Genomic DNA, 23,447 nt, shown 5'->3' with positions numbered 1-23,447 from the left:
TCCCCCTAGTACTTTATCACCAAACTGCAGCGGGTTTCCATGCCCCTATACAAAGTTGTCAGCACTGATCGGACAATGTCAAACTTCTAACACCCATTTGGCAATTTATGAATACTTTTGTAAGAGATAAACGGAAACAGAGCAACTTTGGGTTGTATGAAAAGATATTCTTGAATACTAGAATTTACTCAGGAGCCCTCAGATACTGTGGTCAGTAGTGACTGTAGCATCTGAGTGGTTAGACAGAGGGAGAGGGATCCCTCAGTCCACTTGTCCCCAACACGGCCAATTGCTGGGTGCTAAGAAGGCCTGCCATCATAGTGCTCCATTTAATAGATAAAATACACTGCAATACAGATGTATTATACAAGTAATCAAATTACCTCCAGAAACTAAAAAAAGTTTAAATATAAAAAAATAAAAATAAATGTAACCCCTTTCCAATTTATCGTATACAATTATATACAATAAAAAGTTATAATTCGTATAGCCATGTCTAAGAAATATTAGAATAACGTTATTTATTCTGCTTGGTGAAATCTGTATAAAAAGGAAATACACAATTGCAGACTTACGTTTTGTTTTGTTTTTGTTTGTTTTTTGTGACCTCAACTGCCAGAAAATTGAAATAAAAAATAAAAATAAAAAAGCTGTTTGTACTCCAAAATGGTACCTGTAACAACTATTGATTATCCTGCAAAAACATCCTCCCAACGCCACCAATGGAACAATGACTGGTGGGGTGGAAGTGCATTTGTCAGGAAGGGGCTAAAGTCACGTAAAACGGCATCTCTCCCCTTGTTATATATTGTTTTATATTAGCACACCCCTTTTAAATCCAATACAACCTCGCAAATACATATTCACCTTTGTTGAACCTACAGTATTACATTCATCTCTAAAATTGATATCTTTGATCACAGCAACATGGTACAGGAATTGTTGATTATACCCGAAATAGGAAAACTGTATTTCGTTGTGGGAGCATCCGGCGAAATCCGTTAACCGCTTTTTCATTTTGCTTTCTGTGCAAATAAAGGCATACTCTATCCAAGAGGAACGAGATAAGCTGAGATATGAATGTAATGAGCTAGAAGAAAGGGTAAAGTTGTGAATGCCCACTCCCCTGCATCAAACACTTACTAACACGAGGCTGCTTCGGTCTGCGTATGCACTGTGTTCTCCTGCTCAGACATACTAATATTAGTTAACACTTCCCACCGTAAAAATGGTTCACAGGATTTGCATTTCCAGCTGTATTACATGAGTAGAATCCAGCAGAGGTCTTCAAGGTGGCTGCATGGTTTGTGGTTCTGCACACTAGAACACGTGTGAGAATGACTTGTGGGACGTCTCCTAATATAGATTTTGGGCTTGCCAGCATGAACGCTTTTTAAGGTTTTGCCAGCAGGTAAACAGCTGCTCCTACCTACACAGAATTTGAATTGCAGATTGTGGAAAGGGCGAGCAGATGCCTTCATAATAGTCCTTTAAGGGAATCGGTCCAATGCATGCCAATGAGTCCTCATAATCATGAGATCAGCACTCTCCCCGCCCACTGAATCGGTAGCAGGCACGGGGAGAGAGCCATGAGATCATGAATATTCGGGACTCATCATTTATGCACTGGAGCTGTTCAATACAAGATTTTGGGAAAATGGCTCACTCTATTAAAGGGGTTCTCCGGGAATGAGCAAAATAAAATTACTTAAAGGGAACCTGTCATCATCTTTATGCAGCCCATACTAACAGCAGCATAAAGAAGACAGGTGAGTTGATTTCAGCGGTCTGTCATTTAAAAGTAAGTGGTTGCCGAGAACCAACATCACAATCATTGCAGACTGGGCCTGGAAAAGAGTCACAGCCTCCTGAGAAGAGTCCTGGTTATTCATGATCTCCTGCCCACCTGCTGATGACTGATGGTCTAGGAGAGAACTTCCAATTATCAGTAGATGGGCGAGAGAGCAGGAGACTATGTATAACCAGGACTCTTCTCAGGTGGCTGTGACTCTTCTCAAGGCCTGGGCTGCAATGATTATGATGCCGGTTCTCAGCAAACACTTACTTTTAGCTCATGAGTGACACACCGCTGAAATCAGCATTTCTGTCACTATTTTATGCTGCCCTCAGTGAGGTCAGCATAAGGTTGATGATGATTGGTTCCCTTTTAAATATTACTTTATTATAAATATATTCCCAAATAACTTTCATTAGTTATAATGGCATTTATTGTCTGGGGAGCAATCATCAGGAGGGAAAAAAAAAGGTCCGTCTTATTAGTACTCACAAAACCTGTCCTAATCACACAGGAGGACAAGTTACTTCAGGACACTGAGCTAAAGAGCTGCCTCATCCTCCTCTCGTACTGGTCAGGGATTATGATCATGAAACGGTTTAATATGATCTTCAGCTGAATCTCAGTAAGAATGGACTTCATGAGGAGACATGAAGTACCGAGAGGAGGGTGAGGGTGTAGATAATGAGCAGCAGCATTTGTATGCAGTCTCCATTACCACAGTCTGTCCTGTCCATCCTCCCTGTACTTCATGTCTTATCATAAACTCCATTCCTACAGAGATTCAGAAGATCTTTTCATCTGTATTCAGGATCATAATCCCTGATAAGCAGGAAAGGAGGATGTGGCAGCTCTTTACCTCAGGGATCTGAGGTGACTTGTCCTGATGGGTGATTAGGACAGGTTTTCTGTGTACCAATAGGACGGTGGCCATTTTATTTCTCCTAATAATTGCTCTCCAGGCAAAACAAGCCATTATAACCAAGGAAAGGTATGTAGGAATATATTTATAATAAAGTAATATTTAAAGGGACCTGTAACCTGGATTTTGGTTATAGAGCTGACATGGTGTGCTAGTTCGCCGCTAGCTCGTCCGCAATATCCCATCCCCATTGTGTCAAAAAGACTATTTTAGATATATATGTAAATGAGGCTACTAACGTTTCCAGAGCCCAGCCACGCCCACTGTGAAGGAGCCCAGCACCACTCTGCATCCTCCGAATCTCCTTCTTGCTCTCTGACGTCACAAAGCTAGAGCGCCGTAATCTCGCAATGCGCAAGCTATGGGGACTGGGTATTGTGGATGTGCTAGCGGCGATCTAGCAGCCCATGTCCTCAGCTCTATACACAAAATCCAGGTGACAGGTTCCCTTTAAGTATTTTCATTTTCTTAATACCTGGAGAACCCCTTTACAGAAAGTGACCCAGCATTTTGCTAAGGAGACCTGTCACTAGTTTATGCTGCCCTTAGGTTGGACACCATAAAACTGGTGACAGATTCAGTTTAAAGCATGCAAAACTATTCCTGGTGACTCAGAGGTGTATTGTAAGTGCACGGAACTGTAAAGTTTGTTCTCCTGGATCTTACGTGAGTCACAAAGCTGGTATTTAAAGGTATTTACAACCATGGGAATTGTTCCACTGGAGTTGTTTGTAAATCGCAACTAATGGAACAAATTTATATAAGGTAAAACTGGCCATTTACATAAATGGATCATATTTAAAGATTTACCCACCATAGAAGGCTATTATTACCTGTTACTAGAATATTCATGTCCTCACTGATCTTTGAACCCTCACAAATCCTTAGGATGAAGGAGTAGCAGTGCTAGATAAGTGCTCCGGCCACTCCATTTTTTCCTGCTCGTCAATACTCTCAGCCACCCACTGTGCAAAAATGTGGGCTCTGTGCATGTCATTTAGGATTAGCGTTGGGCTTATACATCAGGAGAATTTCTAATTGTGTACTTCTGATGGAAGGCACGGACATATACAAGTGTATAGGCTTGCATTGACATGTGTCACTCACAGGCTTCCATGTTACTGTATACCTCTGCTTAGACTAGTGTAGACTAACTGATGCCATCCACCTGGTTAATAGAGCCCCCAGATCTATATGACATATACCCTGAGAACTTTCTCTCCACATGTAACACATATAGGGCTCTAATATTAGCCATTCTAATCAGCCCCAGTGGAGCTAGGCTGCAGTGACCTGCACATTGGGTGGCTGGGACGGCTGTCCCAGAGGTCATTCTCACTCCGGACATAATGTTATGGCATATCCTGGCAATATGCCATAACCTTGCTCAACGGGAATACCCTAATCTAATATATTTATTCAGATCATTTCACTGGCTGTTGTTGTTAGGGGGCGGCAGATTTGTTGCAGACCTCTATGATATTCATGTGAATGGTGCCTGCAGATTGCCATATGCTTGTTACAGAAACAAACCCATTCAGATGAATGAAATAGATTTTTCAGGCACAGACATTTCAGCAATAAATCTGCTGCATGTGAATTCACCCTTACATGCATCAGCATCCTGAGAAAGAGCACCTTCTGATAAAGTTGGTTACACTAGTCGATTTGCATGGCCCAATTCCAGGCCATAGTGAGCATCGATTTGACATAAAGGGTCAAATGATCATTAAAGGGAACCTGTCACCGGGATTTTGTGCATAGAGCTCAGGACATGGGCTGCTAGATGGCCGCTAGCACATCCGCAATACCCAGTCTCCATAGCTCTGTGTGCTTTTATTGGATTTTATTTGATACATATGCAAATTAACCTGAGATGAGTCCTGTCTCTGACTCATCTCACGTACAGGACTCATCTCAGGTTAATTTGCATATGTATCAAGCAGTTTTTTTTTACACACAAAAGCACACAGAGCTATGGGGACTGGATTTGTTGGATGTGCTAGCGGCGATCTAGCAACTCATGTCCTCAGCTCTATACCCAAAATCCCAGTGACAGGTTCCCTTTAATACAATCATTCATCCCCCATACTAAGGCTCCATTCACACGTCTGCAATGTGTTTTGCGGATACACGGAGACACGGATCCGCAAAACACGGAAAGCGGCAATGTGCGTTCCGCATTTTGCGGACCGCACATTGCCGACATAATAGAATATGCCTGTTCTTGTCCGCAATTGCGGACAAGAATAGGACATGTTCTATTTTTTTGCGGAAACGGAAGCACGGATGCGGAAGTGCGGATCCGCAAATGTGGATGCGGACAGCACATTCCGTCCCCATAGAGAATGAATGGGTCCGCACCCTTTCCGCAAAATTGTGGAAAGGATGCGGACCCATTTTGCGGACGTGTGAATGGAGCCTTAAAGGCCGGTTCACACGTGACTAGGGATGAGCAGACTTCTGTTTTTAAGTCTGGTGTACAAGGTTCGGGTTATCTAAGAATTCCGTTACATGGTCCGTGGTAGCAGAATCCATAACGGAATTCCTAAATGACCCGAATCTTGTACCCCAAACTTGAAACACAAAGTTCGCTCAACACTACACGTGACTGATTAGCTGCGGATTTGCTTTTGTTGTACAGTACCAGCAAAGTGGTTAAGTTTCTGAATTCTCATCCACACGCTTCCTTAAAGAACGCAGCGGAAATGATGCAGCATTGCAGATTTGAAATCCACAGCATGTCAATTTTATTTTTTACAGAGGATTTCTCTCGCAGATTTCACTCTTTGCAATGCAGAGGGTGAAACCTTACTGGCTTTTCTGTAGTAAAAACAGCATGTAATACACACAGTTTTGTTGTCTTTTTTGTGTTTTTATTTTTGTTTACTGCGGAAGTTCAGTAAAAAAACGCAGCAGATTTTTCTGCTAGATTTTCAGGCACTTGTGAACGCAGCCTGACATTATGTTGGATGCACATTCCCTGTGCACAGATGTACAGCCCACTGGCGAGCATTCTCATGTTTGCATGAGTGATCCGATCAGCCGACACAAGTGTTGTGGAGCAGTATTGTGATTTTCATGACATATTAGTTGCAATTTTAGCGCAGAGTACAGAGTAAGGGTACATTCACACACGATAAGATGTGTTTTGCTGTATGATAGAAATGCCTATTCTTGTCCACAATTGCAGACAAGAATAGGACATGTTCTATCTTTTTTGTGGGGCAACGGAAGTGCGGATGCGGACAGCACACTGAAATTAATGGGTCCGCATCCATAAATACGGACCCGTAAATACAGTCATGTGAATGTACCCTAAGTCAGGCTTCTTATTGAGCTCGTATTTTATCATTGGTTTCCTTTTATCATAGGAATTCACCCTGACTTTTGCCAATTGCGTTTAATATCCACTAAAATGCCAATAGGGTATATTGGTTTAAAATACTATATAAGCAATTGAAAATGATTAATGCAGTTTTTGTTCTTGTTATAAATGTGAACTTTAACCCTGCAATGGTTGTAGTGCCGCCAAGAATTGTAATAACAATGTGTCGCTGAGGTGATTGCTCCTTGTGGATGGCATGGTCCATGGGTTGCACCAGAACTAATTTGCTCTGTGAACTCCTCTATTTAAATTGTGGTTTTGTATCTTTAAGGTTGCGGCACTCCAAGAAGAGAAGAGCAGTTTACTCGCTGAAAACCAGGTTCTTGGAGAACGCTTAAACCAATCTGATTCCTTAGAAGATCCGAACAGCCCAGCTGGAAGAAGGCACTTACAACTTCAGACCCAGCTGGAGCAGCTACAAGAAGAAACCTTTAGGTAGTGTTCTGTACATAAAAAATCACATACTATACCTAAAGTACAGCCATCAGAAGTAGGTCAGATATGGTGTACAGCGGGCACCAGTGCTTGTAAGCTTTATTAGGTTATAAAAAATACCTCTCATTCAAACGAGACTTTCCCAAACTGCCGTATGAATAACCCCATAGACTACCATTGGTCTTAAAATGGACGTGTGATGGCCATTAAAAAAATGTGTGCTTGTAGCCTAAGTCTACACAGATTTTAGGATGTCCTGCAGATTTTTGATTCTGCAGCGTGCCTTATGTGTTGTCAATTTTGCACATCTTTTTTGGGAGCTTTATAATGCAGATATCTTGCAGAACTTGTGAACAAGTAGCACGTAATAGATGGAGAGAAACTGAGCTCTGTTATATATAGGTCTATATGATTTGGAGCAGGAGTAAGGCTACATGCACGCGACCGTGTGCCTCCCGTGCCCGTAATGCGGCCCGCATACGGCGGGGCTGCAATACAAGGGCACCGGCTGTGTGCCTTCCGCATCACAGACTCATTAACTTGAATGGATCCGCAATCACGGAGATGCGGAGCAGAGGCACAGATCGGAACCCCACGGAAGCACTACGGAGTGCTTCCGTGGTGTTTCTGGCCGTGCCTCCACACTGCAAAAAAGTAGCGCATGCACTACTTTTTTGCGGTGCAGATCGTGGACCCCATTCAAGTGAATGGGTCCGCGATCCGCATGCGGTTCCCCCACGGTCTGTGCCCGTGCATTGCGGACCACAATTTGCGGTGCACAGCACGGGCACGGAGCCCTAACATTCGTGTGCATGTAGCCTTAGAAGCAGAGTAAATCCTGACAGGACTCCTAGGAGAGGCCATGAGAGTCTTGATTATCCCCCCTCCCCACACGCGCACACACACACTCGGTGGTTTACAGCTTTTCCTGTATCAGTGTGCACAGAGAAGGCCATCAGTCATTCTGTATGGATGGAGTAATCAGGACTCTCCTGTCTCTCTTAGGAGTCCTGTTAGGATTTACTCTTTTTACTCCGAAATCCTGCTCTAAATCATATAAACCTATATACTGCAGAGCTAAACTTCTGCCATATGCTGCTCTCGGAGTGGTTAGCATACAGAGGCTACTTTTCGAACATGAAATTGAGGTGAGTGTTCAGTAAAGACAGCAGCACTATTAATGTATGGCATCTATAGATTTCCTTGATTAAAGCCATGTTCACATGGCAAATTCAGTGGCGTCGCCAGGGGGGGGCCAGAGGGGGCCACGGCCCCCCCTACATCAAGCTGTGCCCCCCCATGTGCCCCCCCAACTAAAATGCCCCCATTCATTTTGGCACTACTAGTACTTGTCTGTGAGTTGTCTTGCCTGCTGTGCTGCTGTGCACTGACTGTACCGGATATCGGACATGCATCTTCATTCACTCACTTGCGGTTTCAGTCTAATCTTCTTCTGTGGTCTCGCTGACTCTCTCCACCCACCGCCGCCGCGCCGCGTCCTTAGCCCCGCCCCCAGCTCCGCCCCCAGGCCCTGACGAGTTGATCAGTTGAGTCAGACCTCAGACTCAGTGGCACTGCAGACAGCCTGGCTGGAGGTGCTGTGCATAAATCAGCTCAGCTTCTCAGCCTCAGGCTCAGCTGCTGAGTCACTAATTAGATTAATTCATTAGGCGTCGCCGTCTGGGTCTGATTGGCAGCAGTGTGGGCGGCGCTCGTCCTCCTCCGGCGCGTGACGTCACCATGAGCAGCCCGCCCACTGCCTGTAGTCTACCTGCTTAAGCCAGCCAGGCCCAGAAGAGACAGAGACAGAGTGGTGTGGATGGAGTCGGCGTGGCCCACCTTAACCTACACGATTGATATATCGAACAACAGACAGACTGGACTGAGACTGACTGACTTACCGAAGAGACCAGACCTAGTGGTGAAGAGAACAGGTGAAGGTGTGTAGCAGGAGTCAGGACACAGAGTCAGGTTTACTTAATAATAAGGTACAAATTACTAGTGACTTAGTGGACGTGGCACGTGATTCCCTGAATCTTCCTGATTTAAAAGTTAGAGGTTCTGCACGTTCATTTAACTGATGATCTGTTCTCTGGATAGATCATCAGCTTCTGATCAGCAGGGGTCCGACCCCTGGGACCCCCGCCGATCAGCTGCTTGAGAAGAAGGCTAGAGAAGGCACTGGCGCTCCAGTAGCGCCGCAGCCTTCTCACTGTTTACCGGCCCAGTGATGTCACGAGTTACAACTAATATTAACTAGCGTGGGCGCGGCTAAGGCCTCGTTCACATCAGCGTTCAGCCTTTCCGTTCTCCTGCTCAGTTATAGGAGCAGGAGAACGGAAAGGACGGATTGGGCACATAACTGAGCGGAGCCTACAGACCCCATAGGCTATAATGGAGTCCGTTAGGTTTACGCTCAGAAGATGATTTTGGAGCGGAGACAAAAGTCCTGCATGCAGGACTTTTGTCTCCGCTCCAAAATCATTTTCTGAGCGTAAACATAACGGACCCCATTATAGTCTATGGGGTCCGTAGGCTCCGCTCGCCTCAGTTATGTGCCCAATCCGTCCTTTCCGTTCTCCTGCTCCTATAACGGAGCAGGAGAACGGAAAGGCTGAACGCTGATGTGAACGAGGCCTAAGCTCCATTCAAGTGAACAGAGCTTAGCCGCGCTCAGGCTAGTGGATACTAGTCGTGACGTCAGAGGGCTGGCCGTAAACAGTTAGAAGGCCGCGGCGGACCCCCGCCGATCAGAAGCTGATGATCTATCCAGAGTATAGATCATCAGTTAAATGAAAGTGCAGAACCCCTTTAAAGTTACTGTCAGTGCAGCCTGGATGATTACAGTGTTTACTACTTTACCGTTTAGAGAAATCATGTTCAAATGGGAGCGGTGGGAGGGTGGTCTGTGGATATCATGAGTCATTACACTGTTATAGGGGGGAAGGATCTGTGGATGATACTCTTATAGTGTTATAGGGATGGGGTTTGGGGGTCTGTGGATGTCATGACACTGTTACGGGGGGGGATCTGTAGATTACACTGTTATAGGGAGGGAGATCTGTAGATGACACGATTATGGGGGGGGGGGGGGGGATCTGTGCCACTCTGTGGCTGACACTGTTAGGCTCCATTCAGACATCCGTAACAGCAGCAATGTGCGGGTCTCGCATTTTTTTTCGGGAACGGAATTGCGGACCCGGAAGTGCATGTCCGCATTTCCGTATCCGCCAGCACGTTGTGTTGCCCTATAGAAATGAATGGGTCCGCAATTCTATTATGCAAATTTAGGATGTGTGAATGGGGCCTTATAGGGAGAGGGATCCCGGTATGACACTGATATGGGGTGGATCTGTGGATGACACATATAGCATAAGATGCTATAAACGGTGTGTCACCCACAGATCCCCCTCCATAAGTGTCACCCACAGATCCCCCTCCATAAGTGTCACCCACAGATCCCCCTCCATAAGTGTCACCCACAGATCCCCCTCCATAAGTGTCACCCACAGATCCTAATGATCTGATGCTCTCAGCATTACTTAATGCTAGGAGCTTCGGTCAGCAGCTGCGGGTGCTTTCCTGAATTCAGCCGCATCACTGCCCTCAGTAAACTACAACTCCTGTTGGCTGTCCACTCCAGGCATGCTGGGAGTTGTAGTTTTGCAATATCTGGAGCTCCACAGTTTGGAGACCACTGCTCTATAAGCTAAAGCAGCAGATGGAAGTCTAACCACTGTGGCCCCCACCAATCCTGAGAATGGGACATAATTGTGCCTGGAGTGAATAGTGGGGACTGCACCTTTGTTTTCTTTAGGCTACTTTCACACTTGCGCTTGATCGGATCCGTTCTGAACGGATCCGATCATATTAATGCAGACGGAGGCTCCGTTCAGTACGGATCCGTCTGCATTAATAACTTAGAAAAAATTCGCAAGTGCGCAAGTAGCCTGAGCGGATCCGTTCAGACTTTCAATGTAAAGTCAATGGGGGACGGATCCGCTTGAAGATTGAGCCATATGGTGACATCTTCAAGCGGATCCGTTCCCATTGACTTACATTGTAAGTCTGGACGGATCCGCACGGCCAGGCGGACAGCTGAACGCTGCAAGCAGCGTTCAGCTGTCCGCCTGTCCGTGCGGAGGCGAGCGGAGCGGAGGCTGAACGCCGCCAGACTGATGCAGTCTGAGCGGATCCGCGTCCATTCAGACTGCATCAGGGCTGGACGGAGGCGTTTGGGTCCGCTCGTGAGCCCCTTCAAACGGAGCTCACGAACGGACCCATGAACGCTAGTGTGAAAGTAGCCTTACAAATTGCAGTAGGAGGTTATTGTTTTATTCATTATTTTATAGGAATGCACTAAATATATTTTTTAATACTGAGTACAAGTACTTCAGGTGCTCGCTGATAGCGATACTATCGGGTCATGCCATGTGACAAAGAGAAGGGGACTTGACACAGCCGGTAGATGCTGTAATTGTAGTAATTCCAGCATGCCCAGGCAGCTAGGACATGTTGAAATCTGAGTGATTGGTGTTTTTCTTCCCGTTTGCGGTTTTAGGTATTGGGTAAAGTATCGCAGCATTTCTACAGCATACTTGTGTAAATGTATCGTTGTTATAGCTGCCCCCCCCTACTTTTGTCCTGGCCCCCAGTGTGCCCCCCCAAAATTTGAAAGCTAGAGACGCCACTGGGCAAATTACATAGAATGTTTTGGAGTGTAAGCGTAGTCTACCTGCACACACAGACCATAGTGTAATACAGTACCCACAAAGTGTATGAGTTCACACAAATCTCATGCACGCTTTGCTTTTTTTCTTCCATGCGGAAATTGACCTGCCATACGGATTTAGAAATCTGCAGCATGACAATGCTTGCACTTTTTTGCAATCCAAAGGGTGAGATCTGCGCCAAAAGTGCATCAAATCTACACCAATAACACTTGCGGTATTTGGTGTGGAAAGCACAGAAAATCGGATGAGGAAGCATGTCCTTCTTATGCACTGCTGAGACTTTGGAAAATAATCTTAGCATTTTTTTTTTCATGGGAAATATGTACTATACTTGTTTGAAGGCTATTTTACGCTGTGTATCGCATTGAAGTCAGTAGGAAAACCCTTAAATGGTGAACAATGAAGTGAAAAAATATCAAATACATGGCAAAATGAGATTACCAATGCGGAAACGCCTCAAAAAATGATCAGATTTCAGGTTCTGATCAGCCACTGTCAGCATTTCACCTTCACACAAGGCAGATTTCATTGCAGACATTTCTGTGGCTGAAAATGAGTTGCATTCAGCTGACTTTGGTTGTTTTGGCGACAGGCACTTTTTGCAAGATGAATAGAATAGTTTTTCGGTCACATAAACGTGTTCAACAAAATCTGCTGCATGTGAAGGCACCCTATAGTCAGACCACTTTAGAATAGACCCTCTTCAATCCCAGTTACTGAATGATCAAGTGGAACGAACAGTGGTCAGTAGAAAGGACTTGTGCCCTGGTCATACTAGTGTCAGGGCTGCTGGTCTTCATTGAACCATGACATCAACTTCTGGAATTTTTGACAAGGAGAGCATTGCAGACTAGGCGATTCTTGCCATCCGAAGTACTTGAACTCCTGCCAAAATGAACACAACCCTGGTTGGAACAGAATCTAACAAGTTAGCAATGCGGCCCATCTAACTGGAAATGATCCCAGTTGTGTCTTCTGGGGCTTGCTTGTCCACTTGTACTCAGGCTTTTTTTGATGTGCCTTGCTGAATCCTATTGATTCTTGTTTCAGTGTTGATCTAAAGAAAGCTTTTTATCTTTTCTAGACTTGAAGCATCCAAAGATGATTACAGAATACGCTGTGAAGAGCTAGAGAAGGAGATCACAGAACTGAGGCAGCAAAATGAGGACCTAACAACACTAGCTGATGAAGCACAGTCGTTGAAAGATGAAATGGATGTGCTAAGGTACACCACCATATTTTCTTACCTATAGCATTCCCATTTTTTTTCTGCTGTGGTGATTTTTAACAATTCAGATACATTATCTGTTGGAAATGTCTGTGCTTTCCAAAGGATTAGCAAAGGATGTACTTCTTCAGCGGATATTTTCACGGGAACCACCAATGTTACTTCAATAGTAAGCCTACTTAGTTATGTAGTAGTGTATCCCTACTCTGTAACCGCTGGGTAAGGCCCGATTCAGTCGTCCTGGTTTTGATCTGAGAAACGTAGACTATCTACGGTAATTTTTTTTTTTTTTTGTGGGAGACCTATTCATTTGAAAGAATGAGACTGTGATGGAAGCAGAATAGAATGGTGCATGCTGCAAGTTGGACTTTTATTGCAGACTCCATTCATAACTTCTATCAGGAATAATAAAGGAATAGCACAACCTACAGTCATAAGAATAGTTATTACATGACTAGGTAAGTAGTTACTATAACTGACAAGTCAAGAGAGGTGACGGGTCCTCCTTAAATATTATAATTTAAAATGTGAAAGCCCCCTCCAATTGTTTATTGTATGTTTTATCTCATTTTTACTCTCATTCTTGTTCTTCACCAAATTAAATCTGCCAAGCTAATATCTCTGTTTTAAAGCATGTCTCGTTTATCTAAACAGGATAGTTAGGCAGTACCTTACTGGCAAAATCCTCAATCCCACAAAGCTCATTGAAGGAAGACAGGTTTTTTTCCCTCAGTTTTACTACTATACTTAACCGTGTTCAAAAATGGGGCTAAGTTAAGTTTAACCTTTCATGACCAAGGGTCATTGATGCCCCAGTGTCCAGGTCAAAATTTACAAATCTGACATGCGTCACTTTATGTGGTAATAGCTTTGGAACACTTTTACTTATCCACGTGACACATTGTACTTCATGATAGTCATATATTTGAGTCAATATATTTCACCTTTATTTATGAAAAAATCCCAAATTTACCCAAATTTTTGAAAAAAAATTACAATTTCTCGCCCAGTTTCCTTGGGGGACACAGAAGACCTTGGGTATAGCTCATCTCCCTAGGAGGCGTGACACGAAGTGAAAACTGTTAAGCCCCTCCTCCACAGCTATACCCTCAGCCTGGAGAGAGAGACTGCCAGTTTTTGCTTAGTGTCCAAGGAGGCAAGACACTCCCTGCTCTGCAGGGCTGTTTTCTCCTTGTTTAAAATTTAGTTTTTGCTTTTTCTTTTCTTTTTGTTCCAGATCATCAGGGACAACAGAGTCGCACTAGACCTCTCTGTTGCTCCCGGGGTCGAGCTGCGCCAGTGCCGGTCATCCGCACTGCTGCCTCCCCCACAGAAGGCAAGGTGGACCAGGGCAGCCCAGCTCCCCTGCATCCCGCCAGCGCAAGGGTCGCCTGCACGCCAAGTCCCTCTTCCAGCGTCCTGCCACTACGGTGCCAGTAGCTGAAGGGGCGACCCTGCTGGAACGGACCGAGGGTGAAGACGACTGTGGTGAGAGAGTGGCTTCTCCAGCCCTACGTCCCCTCCCTCCCCGGTCTCCTGCGTGACTGACCCCCTCACTGGTAGCCTATCCGAGCAAGTGGCTATTGGGTGGCCATGCTGGACCTAGGTGGTCCCTGGGGTGCCGCAAGGCGGCAATCTGCTCCCTCTCCTCCCCTCCATAGCTGATTGCAGGAAAGAGGGGGCGCTTACCGGTGCGGACGGCATGGGTCCTGGGCGCTGCAAAATTTAGTCCAGGCTTCGCGGCCTGCTGGGCCGCACCATCTGGTGCTCCTTCCCGGGCCCTGACTCTTCCGGGCCGCGGGGTGGGCTCCCGCGGCCTGCATTGCATGTGCGAGCTATGCTCCACCTGGGCGCCCGGCCATCGGTACGGTTGGCCGGACGCCGCAAATTTGGGCCCAGGCATCGCGGCCTGCTGGGCCGCACCTCCGCGCTCCTCTCGGGTCCCTGGTTCTTCCGGCCGCGGGGTGGGCTCCCGCAGCCGGCATCGGCGAGAGCTGTGCTCCAACAGGCCCCGGCCGGCCGTCGGTGCATTCCGGCCGGCCGTCGGTGCATTCCGGCCGGCCGGGCGCTGCATAGTCTGTTCAGGCTTGCGGCCTGCTGGCACAATTCCGGCGCTCGGGGTGACACCCGCGACCGGTACGAGGGCTCCCTGCGGCCGGCTTAGGCCCGGCCGGTACTTTTAATACTGACCGGGCGACGCTAAAATTTAGGCCCCGGCTTCACGGCCTACTAGGCCGCAAAATTCAGGCCTCTGGGAAAGGGGGGGGGGGGGGGGGGAACTCTCCCCCCCGAGGCCTGTTAACCTTTTGGGTACTGGCCGGCTCTTGAGGGCCTGTACGGCCTGTGCCCCTGTATGGTGGCCGCCCTTTCTGCCTCAGGGGGAGTCTGTGATATTAATAACTAAAAAATGTATAATTTTGTTTAAATAACTGGTCCTGTGGGCTGCGCAGGACGCGGTAGCCTCATCATTCAGTGCTGCTGTTGTTTGCATGCTGTCTGTCTTTAGGCGGTATGTCGTGCTCCCCGGCTGCGGCGCTGGCCAGGGCATGTTCCCCCTCCCAGGCGTTTTCTTGCTCTCCTGGGATACGGCGCTGGCCAAGTGCATGCAGATTTTTTTGTGGCCAGAATTCGTCGCCCACCTTAGTTCTGGTGGCTGCAGGTGCATGACCCTCCTTCCTAGGCGGAATACTGCACTCTCCCTGGCTGCGGCCTGGCCTCGTGCATGACCCCCCTTTTCTAGGCGGACTGCTGCACTCTCACCGGATGCGGTATTGGCCATACGCACGACCCCCTTCCACAGGCGGGACGTTGCATTCACTGGGTTCGCTGCTGGCTATGTGCATGAACCCTTCCATAGGCGGAATACTGCACTCACCGGATACGGTGCTGGCCATGTGCATAAACCCCTTTTATTAGGAGGTATACTGCGCTTTCCCCGGTTACGGTGCCGGCCATGTGCGCGTTCCCCTTCCATAGGTGGAACACTGGATTCGCTGCCGGCCATGTGCATGAAGCCTTCCATAGGCGGAATACTGCTCTCTCACCGGATACGGTGCCGGCCTTGTGCGTGTACCCTTTTCTTAGGAGGTACACTGCACTCTCACTGGATCCGTTGCAGGCCATGTGCATAAACACCCCCCCCCCTTCCGTGGGCAGTGTGCCGCACTCTCGCTGGATTCGCTGCCGGCCATGGACATGTCTCCTTTCCTCAGGCGATACGTACACTCTCACTGACGGTGCTTGTTCTCTTGACAGTACGTTGCTGGCCCTGTACATGGCCCCATCCACGGCGGCGCTCTCACTGGATGCGATGCTGGCCATGTGCATGACCCCCATTTCTGGGCGGAATACTGCACTCACTGGATGCGTTGCCGGTTCTGAGCATGCCCTCTAACTTGGGTGGAATGCTTGCACTCCCATTGGATACGGTGCTGGTCTTGTGCATGGTCACCCCTTATTCCATGGGCGGCATTTTGCACGCTCACGCGATCCACGACTGTCCTTGTTTGTGTTGTGCTGGACTGGTACACATTCCCTTTCATTGGCGGAGTGGTGCACTCACGAAATTCGGTGTTTGGTGGATTTTTGCACAATCGCGTGATGATGATAACCCTGTGCATGCCCCCTTTCACTAAGTGGACCTTCCTGCGTTCTGCTGGATATGTGCGGCCATGGCCATGGCCCCCTTCTGGGCGGAATATAGTATGTCCTACTTTTCCGAAGTGGGTACCGGCCTTGGCATCCTCCCCTTTTTTTGGGCAGGTCTCTGCATTCTTGTCGACTGCAGTGTTGCCAGGTACATTTCCCCCCTTTTCTGGGCGGACTGTTTGTGTTCCATCGCATGCCGTACTAGTCTTGTGCATGACTACCTTTCAGGTTGCACTTGCTCTTCCGTTGTTACGGTTGGACTCTGGCTGATCCTTCTCTGAGTGACTATTTTTTGCAGTGAGCGGACTTTCTTGTGCGCTCTGTCCATTGTTTGGGCTGTGTATGCTTTCTCCTCCCATAGGTGAGTTGGCCTTCTCCTTCTTGATCTATTATCGGGTTCGGGACGCTCTTCTCGGGAAAGTCACCCATCTTCTCTTGGGTAATCGCTTGCCCAGGTCCGGTGGACCTCCACCTTGGTGCGAGACGGTGTACAGGGCGTCTCGGTGTAGCGGGGTTTTGCTCTTGAGCTGTCCTGTGGCTTCCCTGTTGGCCATCCCTCCTTCGATTGGAGGGTGTTCTGCCGGCCTCTGGCTCGATTGCCTTTTCTCGCCGGCTCTGTTTGGCTCCCGCTCAGTACAGATCACTCTGATGTGGCTTTTGTGTATCGGCCACGCTTCAGAGGCTGTTCTTTCACTGCCCTCCCCTCTGGGGAGAGCATGGTTGTTCATGTAGATGGTTCCAGTGTTCCTTTTGGCCTCGTACTGTCTCCCTTGCTCACGCTGGCTGTGCTAGCTGTGTGCCTATTTACCGGGTCTACCGCATTCTGTCCTCCCGTTGGGTGCTGATTGCGTTTTTTTCCATTCTGGGCAATGGTTCTACTAGGGACTTACCTCCTCGGTAGCTTGGGAGGACTACCATTCGGGCACGATTGTCCTTAGATCTCCCACACCGGGGCTGTGGAACGTCTTCCTGTGGTGACTACGTCGGCATGGACTTAGCCTGTTTTGTCCTGGCGGTTGCTGGACGGATCCTTCGGTTCCTTCCGTCTGTCCTTCTGCTCCCCCACTCCGGGTGGATGCAGGGCAACGTTGCTCGGGGGCCGACGGGACCAGTTTTGCCGTGTTACTGGTCTGCGCCTGATCTCATTGGGTTTTCACCCGCTTGCCTGGGCGACCCTAGCGGGCTCGCTGGTGTTCGCTCCTGGCCGTGTTTTCGTTCAGGATCTGTTGTGGGACTTAGGGTTTTTACCGGGGGTTCTGTGGGAAGCTGGGCGTTTCCCCCACTCTGCCTTTCTCTCTCCATGGTTCTGTCTTCTCCAGTCCGATCTGGACCTGGGACTGGGACCGGGACCCTGTTGCTTGGAGTGTCAAGTGTCGGCGCTGTCCTTCCTCTTTCGGTGTTCCCCAGCCCTCTGGGCCTTCTTCCATGGAGCGACTCTTGGGTTCCTTTTGTACTGCCCTCCGGTACCGCCCTGGGATCTACTTGCTGGGTTCCTGGCGCTCCTATCTTTCCTTTGGAGCCGTTACAGTAGTTCTCTCTACTCCTTCTGTCCTGTGCGGTTGTGTTTCCGTAGCCATCGTGTCTGATGGGTGCCTGAGTGGCGGCTCTTCTTGTTCCGAGCCTTATTTCTTTCCCCAGGACAGGGCTGTTCTCCATCCCGTCTCTTCCTTCCTTTCGGAGGTGGTGTTTGTCTTTCAGTTCAGCGAGGCATTCGTCCTCCCCTTCCCTCCCCTGGGAACGGACGCTTCAACGTTTGGACTTTGTTTGGGCCTTGCATTTTTCCTTGGAGATCTCCGAATCTTGTCAATGTTCGGTCTCTTGTGTTTCCGGAAGGTCCGCGCAAAGGGTTGCGGCCTCCAGGGTGGCTTCCTCCGCTTCCTCCGAGTGACTGTTGGTGTGATTGCCGCACCAAGGGCAGGGTTCTGCTTTTGGTGTCACTGTTTGTTCACCAGAGCGGTCGGTGCCCCCTGAGCCGGAGGCATTGGGCTTCGGCCATGCATTTGTGCTAGGCGGTCACTGATCTTCCTTTCACGTCTTGCCGAGCTACAGGGTGCATACTCGGGCTTCAGCGGATGCTGTCTTGGGCCGCCTGGTCTGCAGGTGGCGGTTTTCTTGATGCCTTCGGGTGCCTCGCCTTGGTGCTATGGTCCCTCCCCTCTTGGACTGCTATTGAACGTCCCAAGGTCTTCTGTGTCCCCCAAGGAAACTGGGCGAGAAAACGAGATTTTTGTATAACTTACCAGTAAAATCTCTTTCTCGCTCTTTCCTTGGGGGACACAGCACCCACCCATTCTTTGTTTTTCTCTACACGGTTTCCAAGTTTGTTTTACCCGTTGGGTAGTTGGCTTGTTGGTTCCACTTGTTGGGCTTTGCCTTTTCTCACTACTTGGACACGCAACTGGCAGTCTCTCTCTCCAGGCTGAGGGTATAGCTGTGGAGGAGGGGCTTAACAGTTTAAACTTAGTGTCACGCCTCCTAGGGAGATGAGCTATACCCAAGGTCTTCTGTGTCCCCCAAGGAAAGAGCGAGAAAGAGATTTTACTGGTAAGTTATACAAAAATCTCGTTTTTCCAAATTTTAATTTCTCTGCTTCTAAAACAGAAAGTGATACCTAATAAAATATTTATTACTTAGCATTCCCTATATGTCTACTTTATGTTGGCATCATTTTGGAAATGTCATTTTAGTTTTTTAGGACGTTAGAAGGCTTAGAAGTTTAGAAGCAATTCTTACAATTTTTAAGAAAATTTCCAAAACCCACTTTTTAAGGACCAGTTCAGGTCTGAAGTCACTTTGTGGGGCTTACATAGGGGATACCCCCATAAATGACCCCATTGTAGAAACTACACCCTCAAGTTACTCAAAACTGATTTTACAAACTTTGTTAACCCTTTAGGCGTTCCACAAGAATTAAAGGAAAATGGAGATGAAATTTCTAAATTTCACTTTTTGGGCAGATTTTCCATTTTAGATTTTTTTTTTTTCTTTAACACATTGAGAGTAAACAGCCAAACAAAACTCAATATTTATTACCCTGATTCCGCGGTTTACATAAACACCCCACATGTGGTGGTAAACTGCTGTACGGGCACACGGCAGGGCGCAGAAGGAAAGGAACGCCATACGGTTTTTGGAAGGCAGATTGTGCTGGATTGGTTTTATGAACGCCATATGTTTTTTATTTTTCTGCCGATCGTCTTGGGGCTCGTTTTTTGCAGAAAGTGTTGAGGTTTTTATTGGTACCATTTTTGGGTACATAGGATTTTTTGATCATTCATTATTACACTTTATGGGGCAAGGTGACCCAAAAATTGACTGAATTTTTACAGCGTTCATCTGAGGAGTTAAGTCATGTGATAGTTTTATAGAGAAGATTACGGACGTGGCAATACCTAATATGTATACTTTTTCTTATTTATTTAAGTTTTACACAATAATAGCATTTCTGAAACCAGAAAAATGATGTTTTGGTGTCTCTATAGTCTGAGAGCCATAGCTTTTTATTTATTTTTTGGGCGATTGTCTTAAATAGGGTATCATTTTCTGCGGGACGAGGTGACGGTTTGATTGGTACTATTTTGGGGGTCATAAGCCTTTTTGATCGCTTGCTGTTGCACTTTTTGTGATGTAAGGTGACAAAAATAGCTTTTTTGGCACTGTTTTTATTTTATTTTATTTTTATGGTGTTTATCGAACCGGGTCTATCATGTGATATATTTATAGAGACGGTCGTTACGGACGCGGTGACACCAAATATGTGTCTTTTATTTTATTTTTTTATAGGAAAAGGCAATTTCTTTTTTTAATTTTACATTTTTATTTATTTATTTATTTTTACTTTTATTATTTTCACTTTTTTTTTAATCAGTTCCCTCTTGGATCTTAAAGATCCAGTGGGGCTGATAGTTGTACTATACTTTGCAATGCTCTTGCATTCCAAAGTATAATACTTCCAGATGTCCTGTAGGTGGCAGCACTGGACGCCTTTGCCATGGCAACCATCGGGTGCTGCAATCGCAGCGCTGCAGCCCCTATGGTTGAGAGAGGGAGCTCCCTCCCTCTATTAACCCCATGGATGCCGCAACCGCGGCATCTATGGGGTTACAGGAGAGTGTCAGCATAGAGCTGACACTCTCTGCTGATGGCGGTGGCTCAGTAATGGAGCCGCCGCCGCGATCACACACAGCAGGGGGATCGGGGGCAGCGCTGGAAAGGGGGGGGGGGGAACGGGGGGTACTGCCGACAATATTGAGGGAGGCTGGGGCAGGAGGGGCGGCTAGAAAATGAATGCAGGGGGCGGACCGCATCAGGGCAGCTGCCTCTAGATGAGCTGCAGGCGGAAACAAGGGGGGGCTTGGAGGGGCACAGCCACAGATCGGGGGGGGGGGGGGGGGGGTTGGGGTATTACGAGGACCCTACCTGATTTCATGCTCTGCAGATCAGAGCATGAAACCGGCATTTTTTTCACTGCCGCGATCCAATTAGTTAGTCTGCACAGACTAACCAATCGGATCGATTGCCGGCAAGGGGCCACTCTGATTGGTCCCATGCCGGCATTACTGCACTGTATGCTGTCCATGACAGCATGCAGGGCAGGGGCAGAAGCTTTAATCCAAGCGTTTTGCAGCGCTTGGATAAAGAGCTGCCAGAATGTATATATATACGTGGTAGCTGCACGGGGTATGTGCAGCTATCACGTATATATACAGATTGCGGTCGGGAAGGGGTTAATATAACTGAAATACTAAATGAGGAAGCAAGTACTCATTTTAATTATGGCAGCCAAAGAAACCACTGTGTTTCCAATGAATAGGAGGAAGTCATCGGCATGTAACAAAACAATTTTTCAGAAAAATTCCCCTATTCAAAAATCAGCCACCCATGGGTCTGGTCTACTTATTATTGCTAATGGCTCTGTTGCCAGGGTGAAGAGTAATGGGGACAAGGGGCAACTTTGCCTCTTGCCCCCTGCCAACATAAACTCTGAACATCTCCCTTCACCCACAGAAACAATAGTCTGGGGGCACTTAGGGCCCATTCACACAAGCAGAGGTCGTCCGTTGAATAGGTCTGCAAGATAAGGCACGGAACAGAGGCACGGATCGGAAGCCCACGCATACACCACGCGGTCGTGTGAATAAGCCATTAGAAAGGATTTCTAAGGGTACTTTCACACTAGCGTTTTTCTTTTCCGGCGCTGAGTTCCGTCCTAGGGGCTCAAATCCGGAAAAGAACTGATCAGTTTTATCCTAATGCATTCTGAATGGAGAGTCAGTCCTTCAGGATGCATCAGGATGTCTTCTGTTCAGTCTTTTTGACTGATCAGGCTTTTCAGAAAAACGTAGCATGCAGTATTTTTACCTCCGGCCAAAAAGCCTGAACACTTTGACTGAACGCCTGATCAGGCTTTTTTCCCATTGACTTGCATTAACGCCGGATCCGGCCCCGTGTGTTCAGTCAAAACGGATCCGGCTTTTGCATGTTAAACCCGAAAAATGTGAAAAAAAAGTTAAAGTCCATAAATGGCGGATCCGTTTTTTCCAATGCATTTTTCCATTGTGATCGAAAGCCTGATCAGGATTCAAATGTAATCCGTTTTCACCCGTTTTTCCGGATCCGGCGGGCAGTTCCAGTGTCGGAATTGAACGCCGGATTAAAACAACGCTAGTGTGAAAGTAGCCTAACCATTTAATAGACCTGCAGTCAAGCTCAAAACTTTTCATGATCACAACCAACAAGTCCCACTCGATGTGGTTGATAGCCTTTGCTGCTCTGAGTGAGACCAAAGCCCTGTCGCCATAGTTCAAATGAGGAATTTGTAGTTGATCAGTGGGGTTACAGATAAGCTGGACCTGGGGCTTCTTCTCACACAGGAAAACCCTTAATAGCAAATTACGTGTCAGAACCTACACCTCTGTATAAAGCCTCATTCACACGTCAGTGTTCGGTCAGTGATTTCCATCAGTGATTGTGAGCCAAAACCATTATTGGAGCCTCCACAGACATAAGGTATATTGGAAAGATCTGCTCCTGTTCTGTGTGTAGAGCTGCACCTGGTTTTGGCTCAGATGAATGGAAATCACTGACCGAACACTGACTGTATGAATAAGGCACACGGCCAGATTCAGACGAGCGTGTTCACTGCGTGAAACACTTTCCTTGTGGCGGGGTGAATTCCCATGGTGACCGGACCGCACAGCATTGTAATGATTAAATGAATGCCATGTGTCTCTAACAGACTTTCACTCTAATGATTTATACCCGGATAATGCCATCAGTACTAATCTAATCATTACAGTTGAGGGCCAACAGAGACCCCTTATAATGCCATGCGGTCTGGTCAAAGGAAGAGAGTTCACTGCAGGAATTCACGCTCCCACGCAATGAACACGCTCGTCTGATACTGGGCTAACCCTAGCCTGTCTGCACACAGCTTTAGACTACTCAATTACTTTCTATTCTGCGGGTAAGTGTGTCACTTGTTTTATTCTTTTTAAATGTCATCAGGAAATCCTTCTGGGTGTATTTACAAGCCTTCTTTTTTTTTTTTTCCAATATTTTTGTAATTGTGGCTACACTTTGGAGTTGTTGTTTTTTTTAAAGAAAAAAGTTGTTGCATTTTTTGCTATTATAGTAAAAATTACAACAAAAAGGAGGGGGGGGGGGAGAGAGAGACTTATCTCGTGGTGAAATTGTGTTGTCCCACCCTGCATTACATTTACACAATTGCAAAACCTTAACTTGTTAATAAACTGTTAGGGATATCCTCACATAGCAGACGAGGTGCAGCTAAAACTGCATTGGGAAAAACTTCTTGCAGATTTGCTCTTCGTTTGTGATGCTATCGCACAGATTGCCCTAATGGTAAAATAATCCCCAATGGTTTATAAATACCAGATATCAAAGTCTTTATTATTTATGTAGAACAGGGATACTCAACTGGCAGACAGTGGTCCAAATATGGACCGCAGATGCCATTAATCTGGACTTCTGCATGTCCTGGTTTCAACTGGATCAGTGTCCTCATTCCCCTGTTATTGGTACACGGTTCATGGTGCCTGCTGCGCTGAGGCACGTAGTTGGAGTACTAGAGACTTCTCCGCTCTATTTGTCAGAGAGACATGAGATAGGTGAGTATTCAAATTGGAGGAATAAGGAAAAGGATTCAGCAAAACTTGTAATTTATACATTTGTCTTTTTCTGATTTCAGTTTTATACAGGGGCCATCTTATCAGTAACTGACAGCTATCTCTATATACTTACACAGAGAATGCTATCAATCACTGATAACATCTCTC

General features: G+C 47.0%; 1 protein-coding gene across 4 annotated transcripts in view; it reads left to right on the top strand.

The window, feature by feature from the left end:
* HOOK3 (hook microtubule tethering protein 3) overlaps window positions 1–23,447 on the top strand; it is a 96,350-nt gene that overhangs the window by 40,519 nt on the left and 32,384 nt on the right. For 2 of the 4 annotated variants that reach the window (XM_044270662.1, XM_044270681.1), the window contains exons 9-11: window positions 1,040–1,102; window positions 6,377–6,540; window positions 12,358–12,498. In XM_044270662.1, the coding sequence (XP_044126597.1) occupies window positions 1,040–1,102; window positions 6,377–6,540; window positions 12,358–12,498 (368 nt within the window). The remainder of the gene's footprint in view (window positions 1–1,039; window positions 1,103–6,376; window positions 6,541–12,357; window positions 12,499–23,447) is intronic. The other 2 variants (XM_044270672.1, XM_044270687.1) reach the window with 1 other exon arrangement.

This window comes from Bufo gargarizans, chromosome 1 (assembly GCF_014858855.1).
Source record: "Bufo gargarizans isolate SCDJY-AF-19 chromosome 1, ASM1485885v1, whole genome shotgun sequence".
Taxonomy (NCBI): domain Eukaryota; kingdom Metazoa; phylum Chordata; class Amphibia; order Anura; family Bufonidae; genus Bufo; species Bufo gargarizans.
This window is presented reverse-complemented; position numbering and strand designations above follow the sequence as displayed.